General features: G+C 44.2%; 1 protein-coding gene across 9 annotated transcripts in view; it reads left to right on the plus strand.

Moving 5' to 3' along the window:
• SLC41A3 (solute carrier family 41 member 3) overlaps positions 1-18,995 on the plus strand; it is a 73,795-nt gene that overhangs the window by 44,545 nt on the left and 10,255 nt on the right. For all 9 annotated transcript variants that reach the window (XR_016512733.1, XM_090285871.1, XM_090285873.1 and 6 more), the window contains 6 exons: positions 1,481-1,552; positions 6,164-6,308; positions 9,341-9,487; positions 11,347-11,491; positions 12,654-12,733; positions 14,821-14,955. Coding sequence is in view for 8 of the 9 variants with exons in the window: in XM_090285871.1 (XP_090141997.1) it covers positions 1,481-1,552; positions 6,164-6,308; positions 9,341-9,487; positions 11,347-11,491; positions 12,654-12,733; positions 14,821-14,955 (724 nt within the window). In the remaining variant the exon portion in view is untranslated. The remainder of the gene's footprint in view (positions 1-1,480; positions 1,553-6,163; positions 6,309-9,340; positions 9,488-11,346; positions 11,492-12,653; positions 12,734-14,820; positions 14,956-18,995) is intronic.

The raw sequence follows: 18,995 nt of genomic DNA on the forward strand, positions 1-18,995 counted from the left end.
TTCCTCCCCTCCTTTGCCACTCAGTCAGTCCCCCATAGTCCTGGAAAGTGGGCCCTCTAACAGTCTTAATCTCTACAGCAAATCCCACCATCACCCTGGATGATTTTAGCATACGCATGGATAATCCATTCAAATCCCAAGCCTCCCAGTGTTTGGACGGCTTTAGCTTCAGGGACCACCTCCATTCCATTCAGCTGCCCATTCCTATCCCCTGCCCTAAAAGCACTTCTGGACCCTCCAGAATCCTAGTTCTTAACACCTCACCTCTTCCCACAGCTTCTTCCCCTCTGACACTCTTCTTCCCTCTTCTATGATATCTCCAAGCTTCCTCAAACCCCGACTCCCTGTCCTGTAATATACCTCTGGGCACCAGCAGGCACCTTCTCACAGAGAAAAACAACTGTTGTATGGGTCATACAGGTTATAGATTTGTCTATTTTAACCATTTTACAGAGATGGAAATAAAACGTTTTGAGAAAGGAATACCTTTCAGATTCATACTCTGGGGTCATAGGCCAGCAGCAAGCCCCTATCTGATAAGAACAGCACTAGCCTTGGAGTTGGTTGATTGATAGGAAACATTGAACCCCAGGAGCGCACAGTATAGGCATGGAGCAGAGAAGAGGAACACGCCTGCTGGTCTTGTGTTTTGGACACATTGTGGAGTCTGCAGCTGTGTTCTGCTCCACTTTGTGCCCTTGTTCCTATGAGGACCCTTGAGGTGGGTATTAGTCTGTCTGTAGGAAGAGTTGACTCAGGCTCCAAAATATATCCCAGACATCTGTCATACTGAAGATAAAAAGCCTCCCCTTATTTGTACAGAAAATGTGATTGTATTTTTTTTCCATTGGCACTTAGGAATTTAATGAACTCAGTACAAAGGAACTAGGAACATATATTTGCTTTAAAACTTTTTCTTATCTACATATTGAACTTTGCTGGCAAATGCTATGATATTTGGAGCTGACTACCATTTTTAAAGGAGAAAGTCATATTTCTGATCCTGCTTTTTAATCCTAAGAGGAGAGGGACTTAAATGCATTTCTAAAACAGGATGATTTGCAGGATAAAGTTGGAGTGGTTGGTGTCCTTTGAAATGTGACTCACTGGAACAAGAAGGGAACTGCAGGTGTTTGGAGAGGTGGCCAAAGATCTGGCTGAGTGTGCAGGCCATGTTCAGAGGCATCATTCCCCTTTGGTCTGTGGATGAACTTGGCAGTCAGGTGGCCTTGAAATTGTGGGTGACATGCTTGTGCGTGCATTTGCACACGGGTATGGAAGACATGGTCCATGACACCATCTGATTTTTAAAGATACCTGCGTCTTTACCTCCCCATTCCTGAGTCACTGTTTTGAAAGCTGGTCAGAATAATTTGTTTTGATGACAGTGAAATGGTGTTTGCTGATTTCTTTCCAGAAAGGATTAACCTAGCTTTGGGCCTAGCCATACTTACCCTTTGCCCCTTTCTCTCTATGCTAGGCCAACACTGGACAAATTGATGACCCCCAGGAGCAATGCAGAGTCATCAACAGTAACCTCGCCCTCATCCAGGTGACTCTACCCTTTGTCTGATTGATGGATCCCTTCCCCGATTTTGAATCTGCAGCCAGGCCTGCTCCAGATAGGAAAGGTAAAGGCAAAGTGAACCTTTATCTGTGTGCTCTGGACTGAGCGTTGGGGATGGAAGCCACTCATCCATTCACCTCGTGCCTCCCAGACCACACTCTTGCTGTAGCTGGAAGCTTCTTGAAAGATTCTGTACTTGCTCACTTCTCTTCCTCATAGCTTGGGGTGCTAGCTGCCTTCTCTTTCCACTCTGTGCAAGCTGTGCTTGCCAGGGTTCCTGCCATTCCCGTGATTGCCTTGTGCAAATGATTTTTTTCTGGGACATTTGCATATCATTCCTACATGGAAATTCGTCCTTGGCCCCACTTCTGCCTCTACAAATTCCTGCTCAGCCTTTGTAAGACCCTTAAATGCTACATGCTCTTTCAAACTTACACCCCCTTCTAGCAGACCCTCGTTGGGCTAACTGTTCATCCTGTTCATTCAGAAAACCTGATTCTGGGAGCTTTGGAAGAGATGGCTTAGGGGCTCAGGGAAAGGTGGAGTTGGATCTAGACAGGAACTGGCTCATTCCAGAACCCCCTGGGCTTCTCTGGCTGGGGGCAGCCTGTGACCACACAAACAACCTGGGCTCTGAGATCAGACGGGCCTGGAATTAAGACCATCATTTATTAACTGGTGACATGGGCAGGGCACACAGACTCAATTTACCAATATCTCTCTGTTCATCAAATTAGGAGGGTACTACTTTACCTTTCACCTGGGTTTCAGAGCCCCTATCTGTAGCTCTCTACTGGGCATCTCCATCGGCCAGATCTGGCCTTGTCACCTTCCCTCCTCACACTCAGCTGTTCTGAAGTCCCCAACTCAGTCTAGTTTGATGGTTGAAAACTTACTCTGGGAATCAAGCTGGGGACCCTCAGAGCCACTTTACCTTGTAAGGTGGGTTGTTGTGAGCTGTGGGTCAGGGGAGAGGCATGTTGTGTAGCTTGCACATGCTAATCAATCATGCTAGCTATGCCTAGTGAATATTCTTACCATTTAAACAGTTGGAAACTGAGTCATCCTCAGCTTCTCTGCCCCTTATCTTTAACAGCCAGTAACGGAGCATCCTACCTCTGAACTGGAATCCAGCCCTGCCCTCTTGGTCCCTTGACTGACTGCAAACCTCTTCACTGTTTTAACTGCTTCAGGCTTCTTGACCTTCAACTTACCTCTGCATAGCCACCTGAGTGACTTTTTCTAAAACCTAAAGCTAATCAGGCCTCTTCTTCCATAAGCCCTTTTGTTGGTTTCCCTTATCCAAGTGTGGGTCTGGACCAAAAGGAATTCATGGTCTGGTCCCATCTTCCCCACCAGCCTCATGCCTTGTATATGCGGTTATCTGGCTTTGGAATGTCCTTTTCTCCATTTGTTCGCCTGGCAATGAAGCCCTTTAAAGACTCCAGTCAGGTCTCAGTTCCAGCCTGACACCAGGTACAGCTCCTTGTTGCCTTGCATGTGTTCCTGGGGCTGCCTAAGTTGCAATTCTGTGTTTAGATGTCTGCCTTCTCCACTTCAGGTGATTTGCATGGGCCAGGACCACAAGTAATATACTGTAAGTATGTGGATAATATATAGCCAAATTCAGCCTGTAGCTGAAGAGCTTGGGAGATTAAATGCGACACTCATGATATTCCTAACAGTGGGTCTGGCAAAAGGTCGATAATAAATAGCTCAGCTACAAGTCAGTGGTCTTATACCAAATCCTTGTTTGTATGTGTGTACATTTCCACATGATTGGTTCTTAATAAACATTTATTAAGTCCTGCTCTGGGCCAGGCAGCAGCTTAGCACATGGTCCTAATGACACTGTGGATATAATTTTGTCCCCTCTATTTTTAAAAAGCTAAACACTGAAACGGTGCAATAAGTTTCACAATCAAACTTTTTAATAACTTCAGCATATTCCATCATGTAAATAGAACCAAGAGAAATAGTCAATATTGTTAACATCTAGGAGGGCCTGAAAATTCCCCAGTAAGACTGAAGGTCAGTTGTTGAGAGCTGGCCTGGCAGGGCCAATGCAAACCTGCCCCACCTCAGCCCTGTCCCACTTCACTTAACTAGCACCCTGGGTGTACCTGCAGTTGTTTTGAGGCTGCTACTTGATAAATTATACTGCAATGACAGTGTTCCTTAAATTCCCACAAATTCACAAGGTATGAACAGTTTAAAGCTCCACATTTTCCCCAAAAGCATTACAAAATATTTGACTTCTTAGTATTACATTATAGCACTCGTATTAATATTTGAAGTATTGGTTTCTCCCTAACCTCACCAGTATTGAAAGTGTGAAAGTATTCTTCTAAACTACTTTTTTGCTTCATATATATATATATATATATATATATATATATATAGCCATAGACAATATGTGATAACTTTCTGTGTTTTAAAAATATTATACTTTATATATAATTCTGTAATTTGTACTTTTCTCTTAATGATTTAATGAATGAAAATTACTTACTATGGTAAATAGTAAGCACTCTGAAAATAGTAGCTCTAAATATTATCATGACATGGTTCTTTGTTCACATTTGCAGTTGTTTCCATGGGAAATTCTAGATTTGTCAGGCAATATGGGTAATTTACATCTAAATTTTCCTCTAAAATTCCTGTACCAATTTTACCACCATCAATGTATAAGAGACCATTTTTTCCACATATTTGTCAACATGTTTTTTATTATCAACCTTTACAATTTTAATTTTACTTAGTCTGATGGGTAAAAATAGTGTATCCCATTTATTCATAGATTCATTCATTCCTTTATTTGGTGAGCAAGATGAGAACTGAGATCCAGATTCTCTTCTCAGAGCTGAGGACCTCAGCAGAAAATAAGACAGTATTTAACTTTTAATAGAGGAAGGCCAACAGTGGTTACAAATAAGTAAGATGCCTTCAAATTGTGATTTCATTTAAAATTTTCAGACTACGAGGGAGGTTGATCCTTTTCTTGCATGCTTCTTGGTCATTTGTATTTTCTTGTCTGTGAATTCCCTGTTCACCACCCTTTTGCATTTTTCTATCAGGTTATGTTATTATTATTGTTGTTGATTTGTAAAGTGGACTTCATTATTCTGATACTAGTCCTTTATTATATACATAGGAAATATTTTCTCCAAGTCTATTTCTGTCTTTGAATATTGGGTTATCTTGAATTAAGTCATACTTGGACTTTATCTGTAGTTTTCTTTATTGATTTTAAATGATATATCTTTAGTAGTAATAATTAAAATCTGAAACATATTATTTTATATTTTCTCCTATTTCACACTTTAGATTAAAAAAAATTTTAATACTTACCCGAGGATATATGTATTGATTTTAGAGAGATAGAGAGACATTGATGTGAGAGACAGACATTGATCAGTTGCCTCCCATATGCACCCAACTGGGGATCGAACCCTCAACTTTTTGGTGTATGTGATGATGCCCCAAACAACTGAGCCACTTGGCCAGGGTATACTTTAGATTTTTATGTTTAGTTGTGCATGTGTGTGAATGGTATAAAACAGAATTTTTTTTTTCTCAAACAGATATTCAGTTTCTCTTACTCTATTTATTCACAAGTAACGTATTTCATATAGATTTAAAATGCCTTTTATCATATTAAATTTCCATATATTCATGATTCTATTCCTGGACTCCATTCTGTCCTGTTGGTCTGTCTATTTTTCTGCCAATGCAACATTTTAATTACTAGCTTTAAAATACATATTGATAATAAATTTGCCAAAATCCTCTCTTAATCTTCTTTCTCAGAATTGTTTTGGTTATTCTTACACATCTACTTGTCTTTGTGAAATTTGAAATTAGTTAAGTTTCATGAAAAATCTTGTTGGGACTTTGATTGGAATTATGTAGGTGAACTTAGAGGGCATTTTTCATCTTAAAGGACTAACTCACTCCATCCATATATATGGTAGAAGTCTTTGTTTATTCAACCTTCTTTAATAACACAACATGTTTCCATTGAGATGTTTTGGATTACTGAGAACAGATGCCAATATTAATACTCAGATCTGGGTACTGGCCTGAGTGGGTACAGAGATGTGTCCCCACCTGGATGTGTCCCACTTGGATGAGATGGGAACTGCAGCTGGGGACAGGAGAGAATGCAAAGAACAGGGCACCAGCATGTAGGGCAAGTGCCAAGGGAGGAAAGGGAGAGAGACGGGAAGTGTGCACAAAGGCCTCTGAGCTGTAGCTGAAGACCAGGGAGCATCTCCTCAAGGGTATATTCACAGTCTATGCTGCTGGAGGTTACAAGCACTTGTCCAGAGTAGTGATGGAGGAGCTGTGGGCCAGAGCCATGTGGTCCTTGACCAAGGGCTGAGTACAAGATGAAGAACTAGATTCTGTGATTGCAGGTGGCATGGAACAAAAGCAAAGGGGAAAGTAATAGTCTCAGGGGAATTGGGTTGAAGGGGATGTTAGTCTTTCTTTTCCCCTGACCTCTCAAGGTCAGAGAGGAAGCAAGGTGAAGGGCAGGGAGGGTAGTGATGGTCAGAGGGACCCTTCCTCACGTTTCTGATTTCTGCCCGACAGGTGCAGGCCACTGTCGTGGGGCTCCTGGCTGCTGTGGCTGCCCTGCTGCTGGGAGCTGTGTCTAGAGGGGAGTTAGACTTTGCAATGGTCAAGTTGCTGTGTGCCAGCAGTGTCAGCACTGCCTTCCTTGCAGCCTTTGTACTTGGTGAGCTGTGTCCCTACCCCAGTACCCTTCCTTCTGGCTGGCTGCATGCTCCACTCCTCAGGGCTCCACTGTCAACTCTTTGTGCTTTTGATTCCAAAAGATGGAGCATTAATAGTGGAGCCTTGGTGTCCTGCCGGGGAATGAGGGAGAGCCTGTCAGGTCATGACCCACCCTGTGGGCAGGTGAAGAGGCCAGTGAGCCGCCCCCTTCTGGGTAGGGTGTGTGTGCCAGGAGGAGCTGCTGACTTCATTTCTCTTCCTTCTGCTTGTCTACAGAACTGGCCTGTGCTCCATAGACACAGTCATCTGTTCCTCTGTTCATTCATTCATTTATTCAGTCAGTCAATTAGTCAGTCCTTAACCATTTCTGGAGCATGGCTTACATATGGGCCTGTGGTAAGCTCTTCAGTCTACAGTCATCGTGGGGAACAAGGCTCAGTTTTGTACTTAAATTTCATCTCTTCAGAGAGGTGTTTCCTGACTACCTACTCACAAGTACTGTTCTCCTCTCTCCACTTCCCCACGGCCACCATGCTCTACTGCACCATGCCAGATTCCTTTTAGAACACTTGGGAAACTCTGAAATTACCTTTTTTCTTTGTCCATTTTCTGTCTCACCTTCCTGCTACAATGTCAGCTTCTCCAAGCTTGAGCCCCATCTCCTATTTTTCCATCTGCTAATCCTATCACACTACCTGCCATACAACAGATGCTTCCTACGTGTCTACAGAAGGTGGAAAGACAGAAAGGCACTTGCAGACATGACTTGTCCTTGGAGCTCATGAATGTCAGTGGAGAACCAGTTGGTTGTATAGTTACAGTAGAATGTCACCTGTTCATTATACTCAGTATTTACTGAGTGTCTGCTCAGGCCAGGTACTGTTATGGTGCTAGGGATACACTTGTGAGCAAAATGCACAGGGATCCTGTAATGTTTGTATTCTCGCATTCTAGCTCAGAGTGAGACCTCAGTATAGGAGCATGTAAATAATTCCAGTTAAGTGTCAGTGCCTCTTCCTTTCTGAGGCGCTCTCTGATCAGCTCTCTGGAGTAGGCCTGTTCACAATCATACTTTATTTTTAGCTATCCTATTTATTTATTTTAAATGCTTGTTCACTTCCTTGTTTTTCCACCCAACAAGCACTTAAGTGTGAGTCAGAACCAATGGTTACTTAAAACAGGTCCAGGCATATAACCAGCTTCCAAACATTTGCTGAATGAATGGACTTTATTCTGATTCTCTTCTAGGTTGCATGTCTGTGTGTATGTTGTAACATGTGCAAGTGTAAGAAGGAACAAGTGATAACCTTATGAATTGGATTTGTATTTACACTTCTGTCCTGCCATCTGACTGCCCACAAAACACATTTGAGTTCAGCTCTCTGTGGGTTGATGCAGCTCTCTGTAAGTTAATCTAAACAGCAGCTGATCAATGGAACAGCTGCATTCCTGTACTGGGGCACATGATTGGGAGGGGGAGGTAAAAGTGCAGAAGCCTGGGAGCCTGGTCACATGCCTATGCATGTTCATGGGGTGGCACAATTACTCAGTCTGGTCAAAGGAAGGGCAGAATGAATATGCCAGACCTTCTGGAGAAATACAGCCCAGGAGATACTTGGCATGAAGTCTTCTCTGAAAACAACACGATCAAATGATTCAGAAGGCTAACCCTGTTCCTGTGGAGACTTGTACAGAATACTATATCTCCCCAGTTTACAGATGAAGAAACTGAGGTCCAGAGATGGGGTGCAGCTCAGCTGCATGGATGTAATTGGGATCATCCAAACATGTGTGGAAAGTCAGAAATATGGCCAGTGCCTCACAGTGTGACCATGGCATGACTGTGCCATAAAATCAGGTGGTGCTGGTGGTTTTCAATAAGAACTCTCAAACTGGTGGTGTCTCTCTATATAGTTGTGGTAGTATGGTCACCAAATCACCACCTTAGCCATGCAAATTTGGATTCACTTAGAATCATTATTTTAAAAGAGATTAAAGTAGCTATGACCTGGTCATAACATAGGGAACAAATTGTGGCTGGTAGTGGCAGTTTCAAATAAAACAACATTAAGGTGATAATTCTAATTATTTTTAGAATTATTTAGGGTAAAGTGTTAAAACACCAATATCCAAGATACAAAGTGTCTTTAAACACCCACATGAGATGCTGTTGGATTAAGTCCTAAGCAGTGAATGGAGGCTAGAAGTCTACATGTGACTGTCGCCTCAGAACAGAGTCAGAACAGAAAGTAGGACCTGGAGAGGTAGGGCAGTTCCTAAAAGGTACTTCTCAGGTCTCTAGCTGGAGAGCAGGCCTTCAGTGCTGCACCCTAAAATCCATCAGCCCTGCACTCAGAGGCTACATGCTGGCTCCACCCAATGGTGGCCCTGCAGAGCTCCTGAGATGGGCCTGTTCTCCAGAAGCATGGACCCATCCACATGCCTTTGGCTGTAGAGCTTCTGACAGTCCTTCCAGGCTTCCTAGCACTGCATTGCAGTCAGTCTGCATGTGCTCCTGCTCTTTCCTTCCCTCTCTCCTGCCACAGGGGCTGCCCTGCATCACCATGACTCCCATCTTTCCTCATAGGCTTTGTCCCTAACAAACCTCTCACACAGCTAATTCCACCCAGACAGCTGCTTCTTCACAGACCCCAATAGGCATCGAAGGCCATGACCAGTCCCTAGGGCTCCTACTGCTCAGAACAGATTTGGAGCATCTTCCCTGCAGTGAGGGGCTCTGAGCTTCATGTCTGTAGTTCCAAGTGCCGTGGAAGCCCAGGAACCACAACGGGTTTGTGCGTGTCATCAGAACTTTCAGGCCGCTCCTTAGCATCATTCCAGAAAGTAACAACGCGGAGTCCAACACTCCCAGTCTTCTCAGGTGGTCTGACTTCAGTCTAGCCTTGTGTGATAGAGGGAAGTTCCTAAGCAGTGTCCTGACCAGTTTGCCATCCTATGCCCGTTTACTGTGCTGCTGAGCCTCCTTGGGGTCGTTTGATTCCCCAGGCTTTGAGTCTCCTCTCTTCTCTGCAGGAGTGCTGATGGTCTGTTTAGTGACTGGTGCTCGAAAACTTGGGATCAACCCAGACAACATCGCCACACCCATTGCAGCCAGCCTGGGAGACCTCATCACGGTGTCCATTCTGGCTTTCATTAGCAGCTTCTTCTATAAACACAAAGGTAGGGGGCCCCCAAGGAGGAAAGGCCCATCAGCAAGGCTGAGTGGGAATGTTTGCACGCAGCCTGCACCATTCAAATTGGGTACCGCAGGAAGGAACCGGGGTGTGTTGTGGAGTCACAACAGAAGCAAAGCCTGAATTCATTGAACAAGTCAAGTTCTCTAGCAAGTGCCTCCAGCTCTCACAACCATGTTAGATGGGATGCACTGCTCAAGGCAGCAGACACGTAAGTTGTCGGTTTCCACATTAGGACCAGGGTATGTTGGTCTGGCTACTTCAGCACATCCTCGCAGGTGACAGCGCCTCTGTGGGGGAAGGCAGTTCACACTGGACACCTGTAAACTGCCCAAGATGTAGCTCTCAAGGGGAAATGTCTCAGCTACAGGAAGCAGCAGCAGCAGCAGCATTTGCTCTCCCTGTGGGCACGAGGCAGGGGGGAGCCAGGGCTCCTCAGAAGGTGGCCTGGCCACCTGCTCAGCAGCTCAGGGATCAGTTCACACATCTTGTAGCAACAGGCCCTCACCAGAGGTCTCCTCAGGTCTGCCATGGAGACACAGTTTGCTCATGCTCGGAGCAGTGTAACTAGGCAGTACCACTCTTACCCAGAAGGTTCTCCCTGCTGGGATTCCATAGCTGACCACTCCATTGTGAGTGTCCTATTGCTTACTTTCCATGGGGCACAATCTCGCTAAGATGACTGTAAGTGACTGTTTGCATATGGTGATGAAGACAGTGGGGAATGGGAGGAAATGCCCCAGACAAAGGAGCAGCTGCAGCAGAGCTCCAATTTATCATTGCCCTGTGGGAACATGGACCCAAGGATTTGAGATATCACCCCGTTTTTACATGTTGGCAGCTGAAGCAGAGCAACAAAAAACACTTCTGATTTAGAGAATTCAGGCACTGGGACCCTTTTTGTCTTGATTTGGTACTGGCTCCTTGTCAACCTGGAATTGCCTACCACCAACGATATTTAATGATCTGGGAGATTCTCAAAGTTCATGTCAGTGTCAATGAAGAGTTACTAATAAGATGATCTTATTTTATTTTTAAACAAAACTGAATTTAAAACAAGATTTGTTTATGGGTTAATGTTTGATTTGCAAAATAAATATGAGTCACAGATGTCCCTAGACCCTTTCTCTCCACCTCTGCAGTACCCCTTCTGAAATAGTGTATTTCAACACACAACTTAATGGATGTTGTATCATTGTTGGATTGTCCACCTCTCCAGTTAGACTGTGAATTTATCTTGGGTGCACTGAAAGGGGGTGGGTGTCACTGGGCCTGGCACATATCAGATAAATCTTCACTGACGAAGTGTGAGCCATCGACTCTCACATCTGCCAGTGTAGTCAGGAAGACAAGCCACATGCAGGGGAATGGAAGTGTTCACCACCGGGCTGGGAGAATATGAGGTGGAACCTCTGCCAAGGCTTCTGAGGAGTTCTAGAAGAATTGGACTAGATGTGAAAATGTCTTGCAAGAAGGTGCTCCTATAGGTTGCTGTCTCCCAGAGTGTTTGGTAATTGCTTAGAGCTCACTGGGATGGGAGAAGGCAGAAGAGGGTACTTAGGAAAATAACAAAACCAGAGAAGTGGACGTGAAGGTGGAAGGAATTGAAGACAGAGAGGAGCTTTTCCAGTTGCTTAACAGGATGGAGAAAATGCTTTGGAAGGTATGGTAGGACAGTCCACCCTAAACTGATGAGGACAGAAGTGTCTCCCCAGACCTCTTAAAGCCTTTAGTTCCCAGCCCACCTCTCATCTCTATAGCCCAGGCATCAGCCCACAGGCCATGTTGTGTGCTCTGCCCTGGCTACACAGCTGCATGCATTCCCTTTTTTCTTTCTCTTCCCAGACAGTCAGTTTCTGACTCCATTGGTTTGCATTGGCTTCATGGCCCTGACACCGGTATGGATCCTTATTGCAAAGCAGAACCCACCCATCATGAAGATCCTAAAGTTCGGGTGGTTCCCAATCATCTTAGCAATGGTGATCAGCAGGTGAGCATGTGTGAGGGCCTCTGCCCCCTTTCTGTCTCCTAGTGTAATCCCCTGGCTCTGTGTTCAAGAGAGTGGCATGAGAGCTAAGGAGCCCCTGGAGGAGGGTGAGGCTCGTTTTCCTGTGGCCATGGTTGGAGTGAGCTGTAGCTATGGGCTCCTTCACTAACTCCCAGTGCTGGTTGTCATACCTATGTACTCTTCATCTCTCTTTTTCTCACTAAGAACCCAGACTTCTTGTTCTGGGAGACAGTCTTATTTACAGCTGCCAGAGTACCAGAGAGCCAGGAAGAGCTGAATATGGAAACATCAGATGAGGGCACCAGTGCCAACGGCTCCTGCCCCATCTTGGCATGGTGGGATATTGGTCTCCCATTCCTCTGCTGCCTCAGCTCTCACTCGTCTGGACGCCTACTTAGGCTGCAGGGGGCCTCAAGGCAGTAGCTATGTGAACACCATTTCCACAGCGTGGTTGCTGGTGGGACCTAGAGGGGTGAAGGATTAGTTTCCATGGAGCCTTGGGCCTTTAGCTGAGTCCAGGTCTTCTACCCTCTAGCCTCATTCTCGAGGGCCCTTTCCATTAGCAGACCCTGAAGGGGGCCACTCCATTCCTTTCTGATGTGCTTTCCTAACTTTGACTCTCAGAGAGGAGAAGGTATGGTCTACATATCTTTGTTTCTGGGTTCCTTACACAAATTGATCTCACTTCTTTAAGGCTCTACAGGTGGAGAATGCTATGCTTTTAAACTATAGGGTCTGATGGGAGTGAGGTCTTGTAGCAGCATCTTCCAACAATAAGGGGCAGGAGATTATACTCATGCAAGTGTGTCCACTCCTATAGAGCAGCTCATTTGTAGTTTAGGGGCTCTCACAAGACAGAGCCAAGCCAGCTAAGAGGCCTCAAGAGTCTGTCGTTTTCTTTTAGTGGGCTGACATTATCTGAAGGGCCTTCTAAGAACAGGTAAGACTAGACTAGAGATGAAAATGCATGTGTGGGGTGCAGAGGACACTGGGGAGACCAGACTGGTGACAACAGGGATTTTGCATAGGGGTAAGGAAAGTGTTTGCTAAGCTAAAGAAACCCTGATTTGGCAGCTTGTATAGAGAATATTTGCAAGGCCACTCTAAACTCTAGTCATTTGGCTGCCATTTGCTCTCTCCCCAGTTTTGGAGGGCTCATCTTGAACAAAACCATTTCTAAAGAGCAGTACAAAGGAATGGCCATATTTACTCCTGTCATATGTGGTATGTATTGGCAATCCCCATCACTTCGGGTCCCTGGGCTGGGTTGGCCCCCTGGGCCCAGGTGGTGGGACCGGAGTAGCAGTGTTGTCAGAGGTCTGCTTGCAGGCCCTCAGAGGCAGTCAGGAAGCTGGGTGGGCAGAGGCTACTGAGGCTGGTTTTCCTCAAGTAGAAGGAGACCCCAGGGGAGAAGCCATGCCTATTGCTCCACCTAGTCACACCCTGCTCCTCTTAAGTGCCACTGAGACCTGAACTTTCCCACAGAGCTAACTAAAGCCCATGCCTTGAAGGCGCACAGAATTTAACCCAAGATTCTTTGGCACCTGCAAAATGAATGTGGCCTTCAGAAATGGAGTGTTGGCTTCTTGTGGTTTCTCTTTCATTTTTAACTTAGATTCATTGGTGATATTTAAAACTCAGACATTGCACATGAAAATATGTATTTCTGTCTTCTCGAAAAGCAAATTTGTAACAATACTGGGTTTACATTGCAGGGTAGGGCAGGAATCAGCTGCCCCTGAGAAAGGACCTTTGTCCAGTTTGCCACAGTTTTCTCCATTTCCTGTTGTATTCCACCCAGCTTTTCACTGATTCACTTTCTAGACTTAGATCCTGTGGGCATTTGTGTGAGGAACCCTCTTTTAACCAAAGCTTGGTATGTGTATGGTTTCTGATAAGGCTCTGTAAAATGGGACTACTGGTCTAGGGAGCAACCAAACATGGTAACTTATTGCACAGTTTGCTTGGTGCCTGGGCTCTGGCCTTCTGGGACTTCAGAAACAGGCTTCAGAGATTCTTGGGCCATCCCACTTCTCCCCACTTCCATGGGAACTCAGGCCTCTGTTCCTTGCATGTCAGTAAGCCACCCAGTAGGTCTGTACCTCCCACAGGTCCTATTCCCAGCACCAGAGCTGGCCACTGAGTGAGGACAGCAACAGCTAAGTCAGGCCCAAATGGCTATAACCTTGGAAAGATATTCTTGGATGGCACCAACTCAGATACCTATAGGGGCCAAGCAAGCAATTTGAATGAGTTAAACAGGTCAGATAATCGCTAGGCAGTAAGGAGTGATAGAGAACAGGGCATGTGTTTCTAGGGTGAAGGGAGTAGTGCCTGTTCAGCTCTGGCAGCTGGCTGCCTGGTAGGAGATAAGGTCCAGAGTTGCTTGAGCTGACTAGTTAGGAGAAGCTGGGAATTATTAAAGGCCTATTTTGAAAATGCTGCCAATTAATTTGAGTTATTTTATTTTTTAATCATTTTTAAATCAAAATAGATATATAGCCATCCTCTGCCCACAGAACATTTTTTGCATCTTCTGGAAGCCCAAGGCAACTGGTCTTTGCCCTTGGAGATCACTGAGACACATCTGTCCCAGAAAGATTGTTCTCCATAGGGCTGAGGAAATAGAATGGGGGCAACCCAATTCAATCTCAAAAGGAGACAGTCCCCATGGGTGATCCCTCTTCTCTGCCAGCCCTGAAGTCTGCCTCTGCAGAAGGAGCTCAGCATGGCCTATGTCAGCTGGGCCCACTGACACTGGCAGAGCTGGATACACCATCAGCATCCTGGGGGAAGCCAGGAGCCTTAGCAATAAGCTCCAGCTCTGTCAACATATGATTACCCCTCCTCCCTTGCTGCTTTTGCCTGCCGTCTCTTTCCTTCCTACCTTGAGGTGAAAAAAATCCCTTTTGTTTTCTTAGATATTCCAGTCTGTAGTCTGGTTCCTATCACTTCCTCCAACTTCTAGTGCCTTATCAAGATATCCTCTCATAGCCAATCCGTCTGCTCTCCTCCCTGTCTCACCCTCCCTCCTTTCTTGAATTTCCTCCCTCCCCACCATTCACTCTGCCTCTACCCAACAAATATGTACTGAGAAACTACTTTGCCACAGAGTCCTTTACCTTAAGAGCTGTCAGGGTGATGCAGTTACTTTCTGATGCCAAACAAGATCTGTGGTCAAGTGGGAGGAAAGCAGATCAAGTGCCGAATCAGTCAAGGAAAACTTCCTGGAGAAAATAAACTTAAAATAAGGGATAGAACTCAGAGACTGGCATAAAGGAGGGGAAACCAGATTCTTTTTCTCCTTGCAGGTGTTGGTGGCAATCTGGTGGCCATTCAGACCAGCCGGATCTCCACCTACCTACACATGTGGAGCACACCAGGGATCCTACCCCTCTGGATGAAAAAATTCTGGCCTAACCCATGCTCCACTTTCTGCACTTCAGGTGGGTCTGATGTCTTTCAGAGGCCATTTGGCCATTTCTTTGAACAAGTAAAAATTAATGCCATTAGAATCTGGTGTTTATAAGACCATTGCTGACCTCAGCACAGATCATCTTCAAAGACACAGCCTCTTCTCCCAGAGACCTGACTCCCCACCCTTGCCTTTAATTGATTCGTTCAGTCAAATATTTATCAAATGTCTACCAGGTACTAGGTGTCAGGTTTAATCGTGACAGAAAAAGCTATTTCTTGCCTTCTGTGGATATATATGGTCTAAAAGAATAGATTAACACACCAAAAAATGAATATATAATTACAAATTGTGATATGCTCTAAAAGGCAAAAACTATAGGGTACAATGAAAAAAAATTACAGGAGATGCTCAGATTTGGGGCTGGAAAGTTCCTGTGAGAGGATGAGCATGGATTGTTTGGAGAGAAGGCATGCTGAAGGAGGAGGAGCATTTGAGGTAGAGGGGACAGCCTAAGCAAAGGCCCGGAGGCAGGAAGGAGGTTGGCAAATCTGAAGAACTGAAAGGCCAGTGAGGCCTGAGCATCATGAGCGAGGGAGAGGATGAAGAAAACAGGCCAGAAATATAGGAAAGAATTAATCACATTGGGCCTTGAAGCTTGAGAAAGGAGACTGGATTCTATTCAGAGAACCATTGAAAATCACTGGAGATGTTTTATCTTTTTCTTTTAAAAATTGGATCATTCTCCCATTACATTTTTTAAACTATATTTTATTGATTATATTGTTACAATAGTTCCAATTTTTTCCCCTTTGCTCCACTCCATCCAGCACCCTCCGTCCCCAAGAACCCACCCCCCACCCGGTGCATGCCCATGGGTCATGCATACAAGTTCTCTGGCTTCACCCTTTCCTATATATTTTTTTAATAATTAATTTTTTATAACTATAAAAAATAACAATTCCCTCTCCCACTTAAGTCCCTTTATAATCTTATAGAGGACAATGGGCAATGGTCTCGTGCTCCTCCAAGCTGGGCATGGTTGTCGTTCTACCTACCCTTGAGTCCAGAAATCCCTAATAAGAGTTGGGGTGTGGAGGGGAGGGTGGCCTTCCCTCATGGGGAAGGATCGTGCAGACTCCAGGTCAGTTGGCTGTCCCCGGACAATGGCGTGCTTAGTTTAACAGGCTGGCATCCTTGTTGTATTCTGGGGGCCACAGATTTGGCAACAGGATTAAAAGGCATCGTTCAGTCCATAACCAGTAGATGACAAAAGGCAGGTATTAATTTTTCAATGTCCCACATTAGGGAAAAAAGAAGGGCTTTTTTGGAGGAACGTGTGCCAAGCATGTCACACCTGTCCAAAACCCTTTTGCCTACTATACTTAGTTTGGTCTGAGGGAAATATTTTAGATTTCCCTCCCTCAGACCTCTGGGCTGTTTCTGTCCAAGCCATTAGGATAGAAAAGAGAAACCAGTTTTAAAGTGAAGCCCACAGACAACCCCATTCTTCACCAACCTAGTCACTTAGTATAGCCAAACCGTTGAGTCTCAAGAGGCAGCGATGCAGACAGGATTAAGTGAGGCCTATATGTACAGACAATCACTCAGGTAATGAGATCATAGGCTTATGCCCTTTGAAAACAGAAAACACATGTTAATTTATGCAACATAACACACAGAGCAGTCTTTAAATCTATAAGTCAGTCTTATTGGAAAGACTTCAAATTGTAAGGCATTTGACATTCTTCTTGCCTGTAAATTAAGCATCTTTTATGATGCCACAAACATAGTTTAACTTTCAAATGAAAAGAAGCTTTAAATGAAAAGAAACCTTAAAGATGGTTAGGTGCACTACTTTATAGTCTACCACTGAGCATTGTGATTTTCCTTGAATCACGATTTTTCTCCTTAAGATTACCCTCCTTGTCATTAAAGGGACTGCATTAGGTCCGTTTTTAATTAACCTGTTCATTTGCATAAACACAACAAGAGCAGCAAATGATCACTTATGATCTTAAGTCTGCTTTGCTGGAACTTACACAAGGAACATTTAGGGTGACCTTCAGTCTGCCCTTCAGGGCACAGGAGCTGAGCCACATACCTGCCATTCAGCCTTGCCTGTAAACACCTGTCTTTTCCAAGTCCTTTGGATTTTCCATTCTGCATTAAGATCCCTTCTAGCCATCTTTCAGGAAAGGAGCCTTCATTCCTTCCCTGGAAAGATTGCTATGAACCACACATCCAACCTAGGTACCAGGCCTTTTTTTCCTCATGGGCTTTTATTACCTTCTAAAGTCAATCCTAGTTCTTCAGGACTTTTTGGTAACAAGCAGAGCCCAAGCATGTCTCCTTTAGGCATAACATTTCAGTCAAAGTCTTGCTCAACAAAACCTCTTATTAACAACTGGTCTTATTAGTTTCATGCAAAGAACCTTATGTCATTACTTACTTCTTCAAAATGTATAATTCTGGAGAGATCAGGTAGGGATAAAAACATACAGTGTGAAGGAAAATCAATCCTTTTAATATTCACTAAAATGGCATTTCCATTGTTTATATATTTTTTCCCTCATTAAAAATTTTTTGTTTGTTTTTCTATTACAGCTGTCCCACTTTTTTCCCTATTGCTTCCCCGCACCCTGACCACCCCTTCTCCAAAAGTCAGTCCCCACACAGTTGTCCATGTCTGTGGGTCATTTATACCTGTTCTTTGACTAGACCCTTCCTCTTCTTTCCCCCTTTTCTCCCTCACCCCTCCCTCCCCTCTCCCTCCTTGTCACTGTTAGTCTACTCCTTGTTTACGTACCTCTGGTTCAATTTTGCTCATTTGTTTGTGTTGTTCATTAGTCTCCTGTAATAGGTGATAGCATAAGGTATTTTTCTTTTGTTGCCTGGCTTATTTCGCTAAGCATAATTCTCTCTAGTTCCATCCATGTTGTCGCAAATGGCAGGAGTTCCTTCTTTCTCTCTGCTGCATATACTCCTTTGTGTAAATGTACCACAGTTTTTTGATCCACTCATCTACAGATGGGCACTTAGGTTGTTTCCAGCACTTGGCTATTGTAAACAGTGCTGCTATGAACATAGGGGTGCATAGGTTCTTTTGAATTGGTGTTTTAGGATTCTTCAGACACAATCCTAGCAATGGAATTGCTGGTTCAAAAGGCAGTTCCACTTTTAGTTTTTTGAGGAAATTCCACTGTTTTCCATAGTGACTGCACCAGTCTGCATTCCCAACAGCAGTGCACTAGGATTCCCATTTCTCCACATCCTCACCAGCACTTGTTCTTTGTTGATTTGTTGATGATGGCCATTCTGACAGGTGTAAAGTGTTATCTCCTTGTGGTTTTTATTTGCATCTCTCTGATGGCTAATGATGTTGAGAATTGTTTCATATGTCTAAGGACCCTCTGTATGTCCTCTTTGGAGAAATGTTTGTTCAGGTCCTTTGCCCATTTTTGAATTGGATTGTCTGTCTTTTTGGTGTTGAGTCGTATAAGTTCTTTATATATTTTGGAGATCAATTGCTTGTCCGAGGTATCATTGCCAAATATATTTTCCCATATGGTTGGTTTCCTTTTCATCTTGCTGATGTTTTCTTTTGCTGAGCAGGAACTCTTTAGTTGATGTAGTCCCATTTGTTTATTCTTTCCTTTATTTCCCTTGCCTTAGGAGATATATGAGTGAAAATGTTGCTACAAGGGATATCTGAAATTTTCCTGCCTATGTTTTCCTCTAGGACTTTTATGGTGTCATGGCTTACATTTAAGTCTTTGATCTATCTTGAGTTTATGCTGCTGTGTGGTGTAAGTTGGAGATCTAGTTTCATTTTTTTGCATGTCCCTGTCCAGTTCTCTCAACACCATTTGTTGAAGAGGCTCTTTTCACTCCATTTTATGTTACTCCCCACTTTGTCAAATATTAGTCGACCATATAGACCTGGGTTTATTTTTGGACTCTCTATTCTGTTCCATTGGTCTATATGTTTGTTCTTATGCCAGTACCAGACTTTTGATTACAGTGGCCTTGTACTATAGTTTGATATCAGGTATTGTGATTCATCCTACT

Source organism: Furipterus horrens, unplaced genomic scaffold (genome assembly GCF_987537825.1).
Source record: "Furipterus horrens unplaced genomic scaffold, mFurHor1.1.pri manual_scaffold_8, whole genome shotgun sequence".
Classification (NCBI taxonomy): Eukaryota; Metazoa; Chordata; class Mammalia; order Chiroptera; family Furipteridae; genus Furipterus; species Furipterus horrens.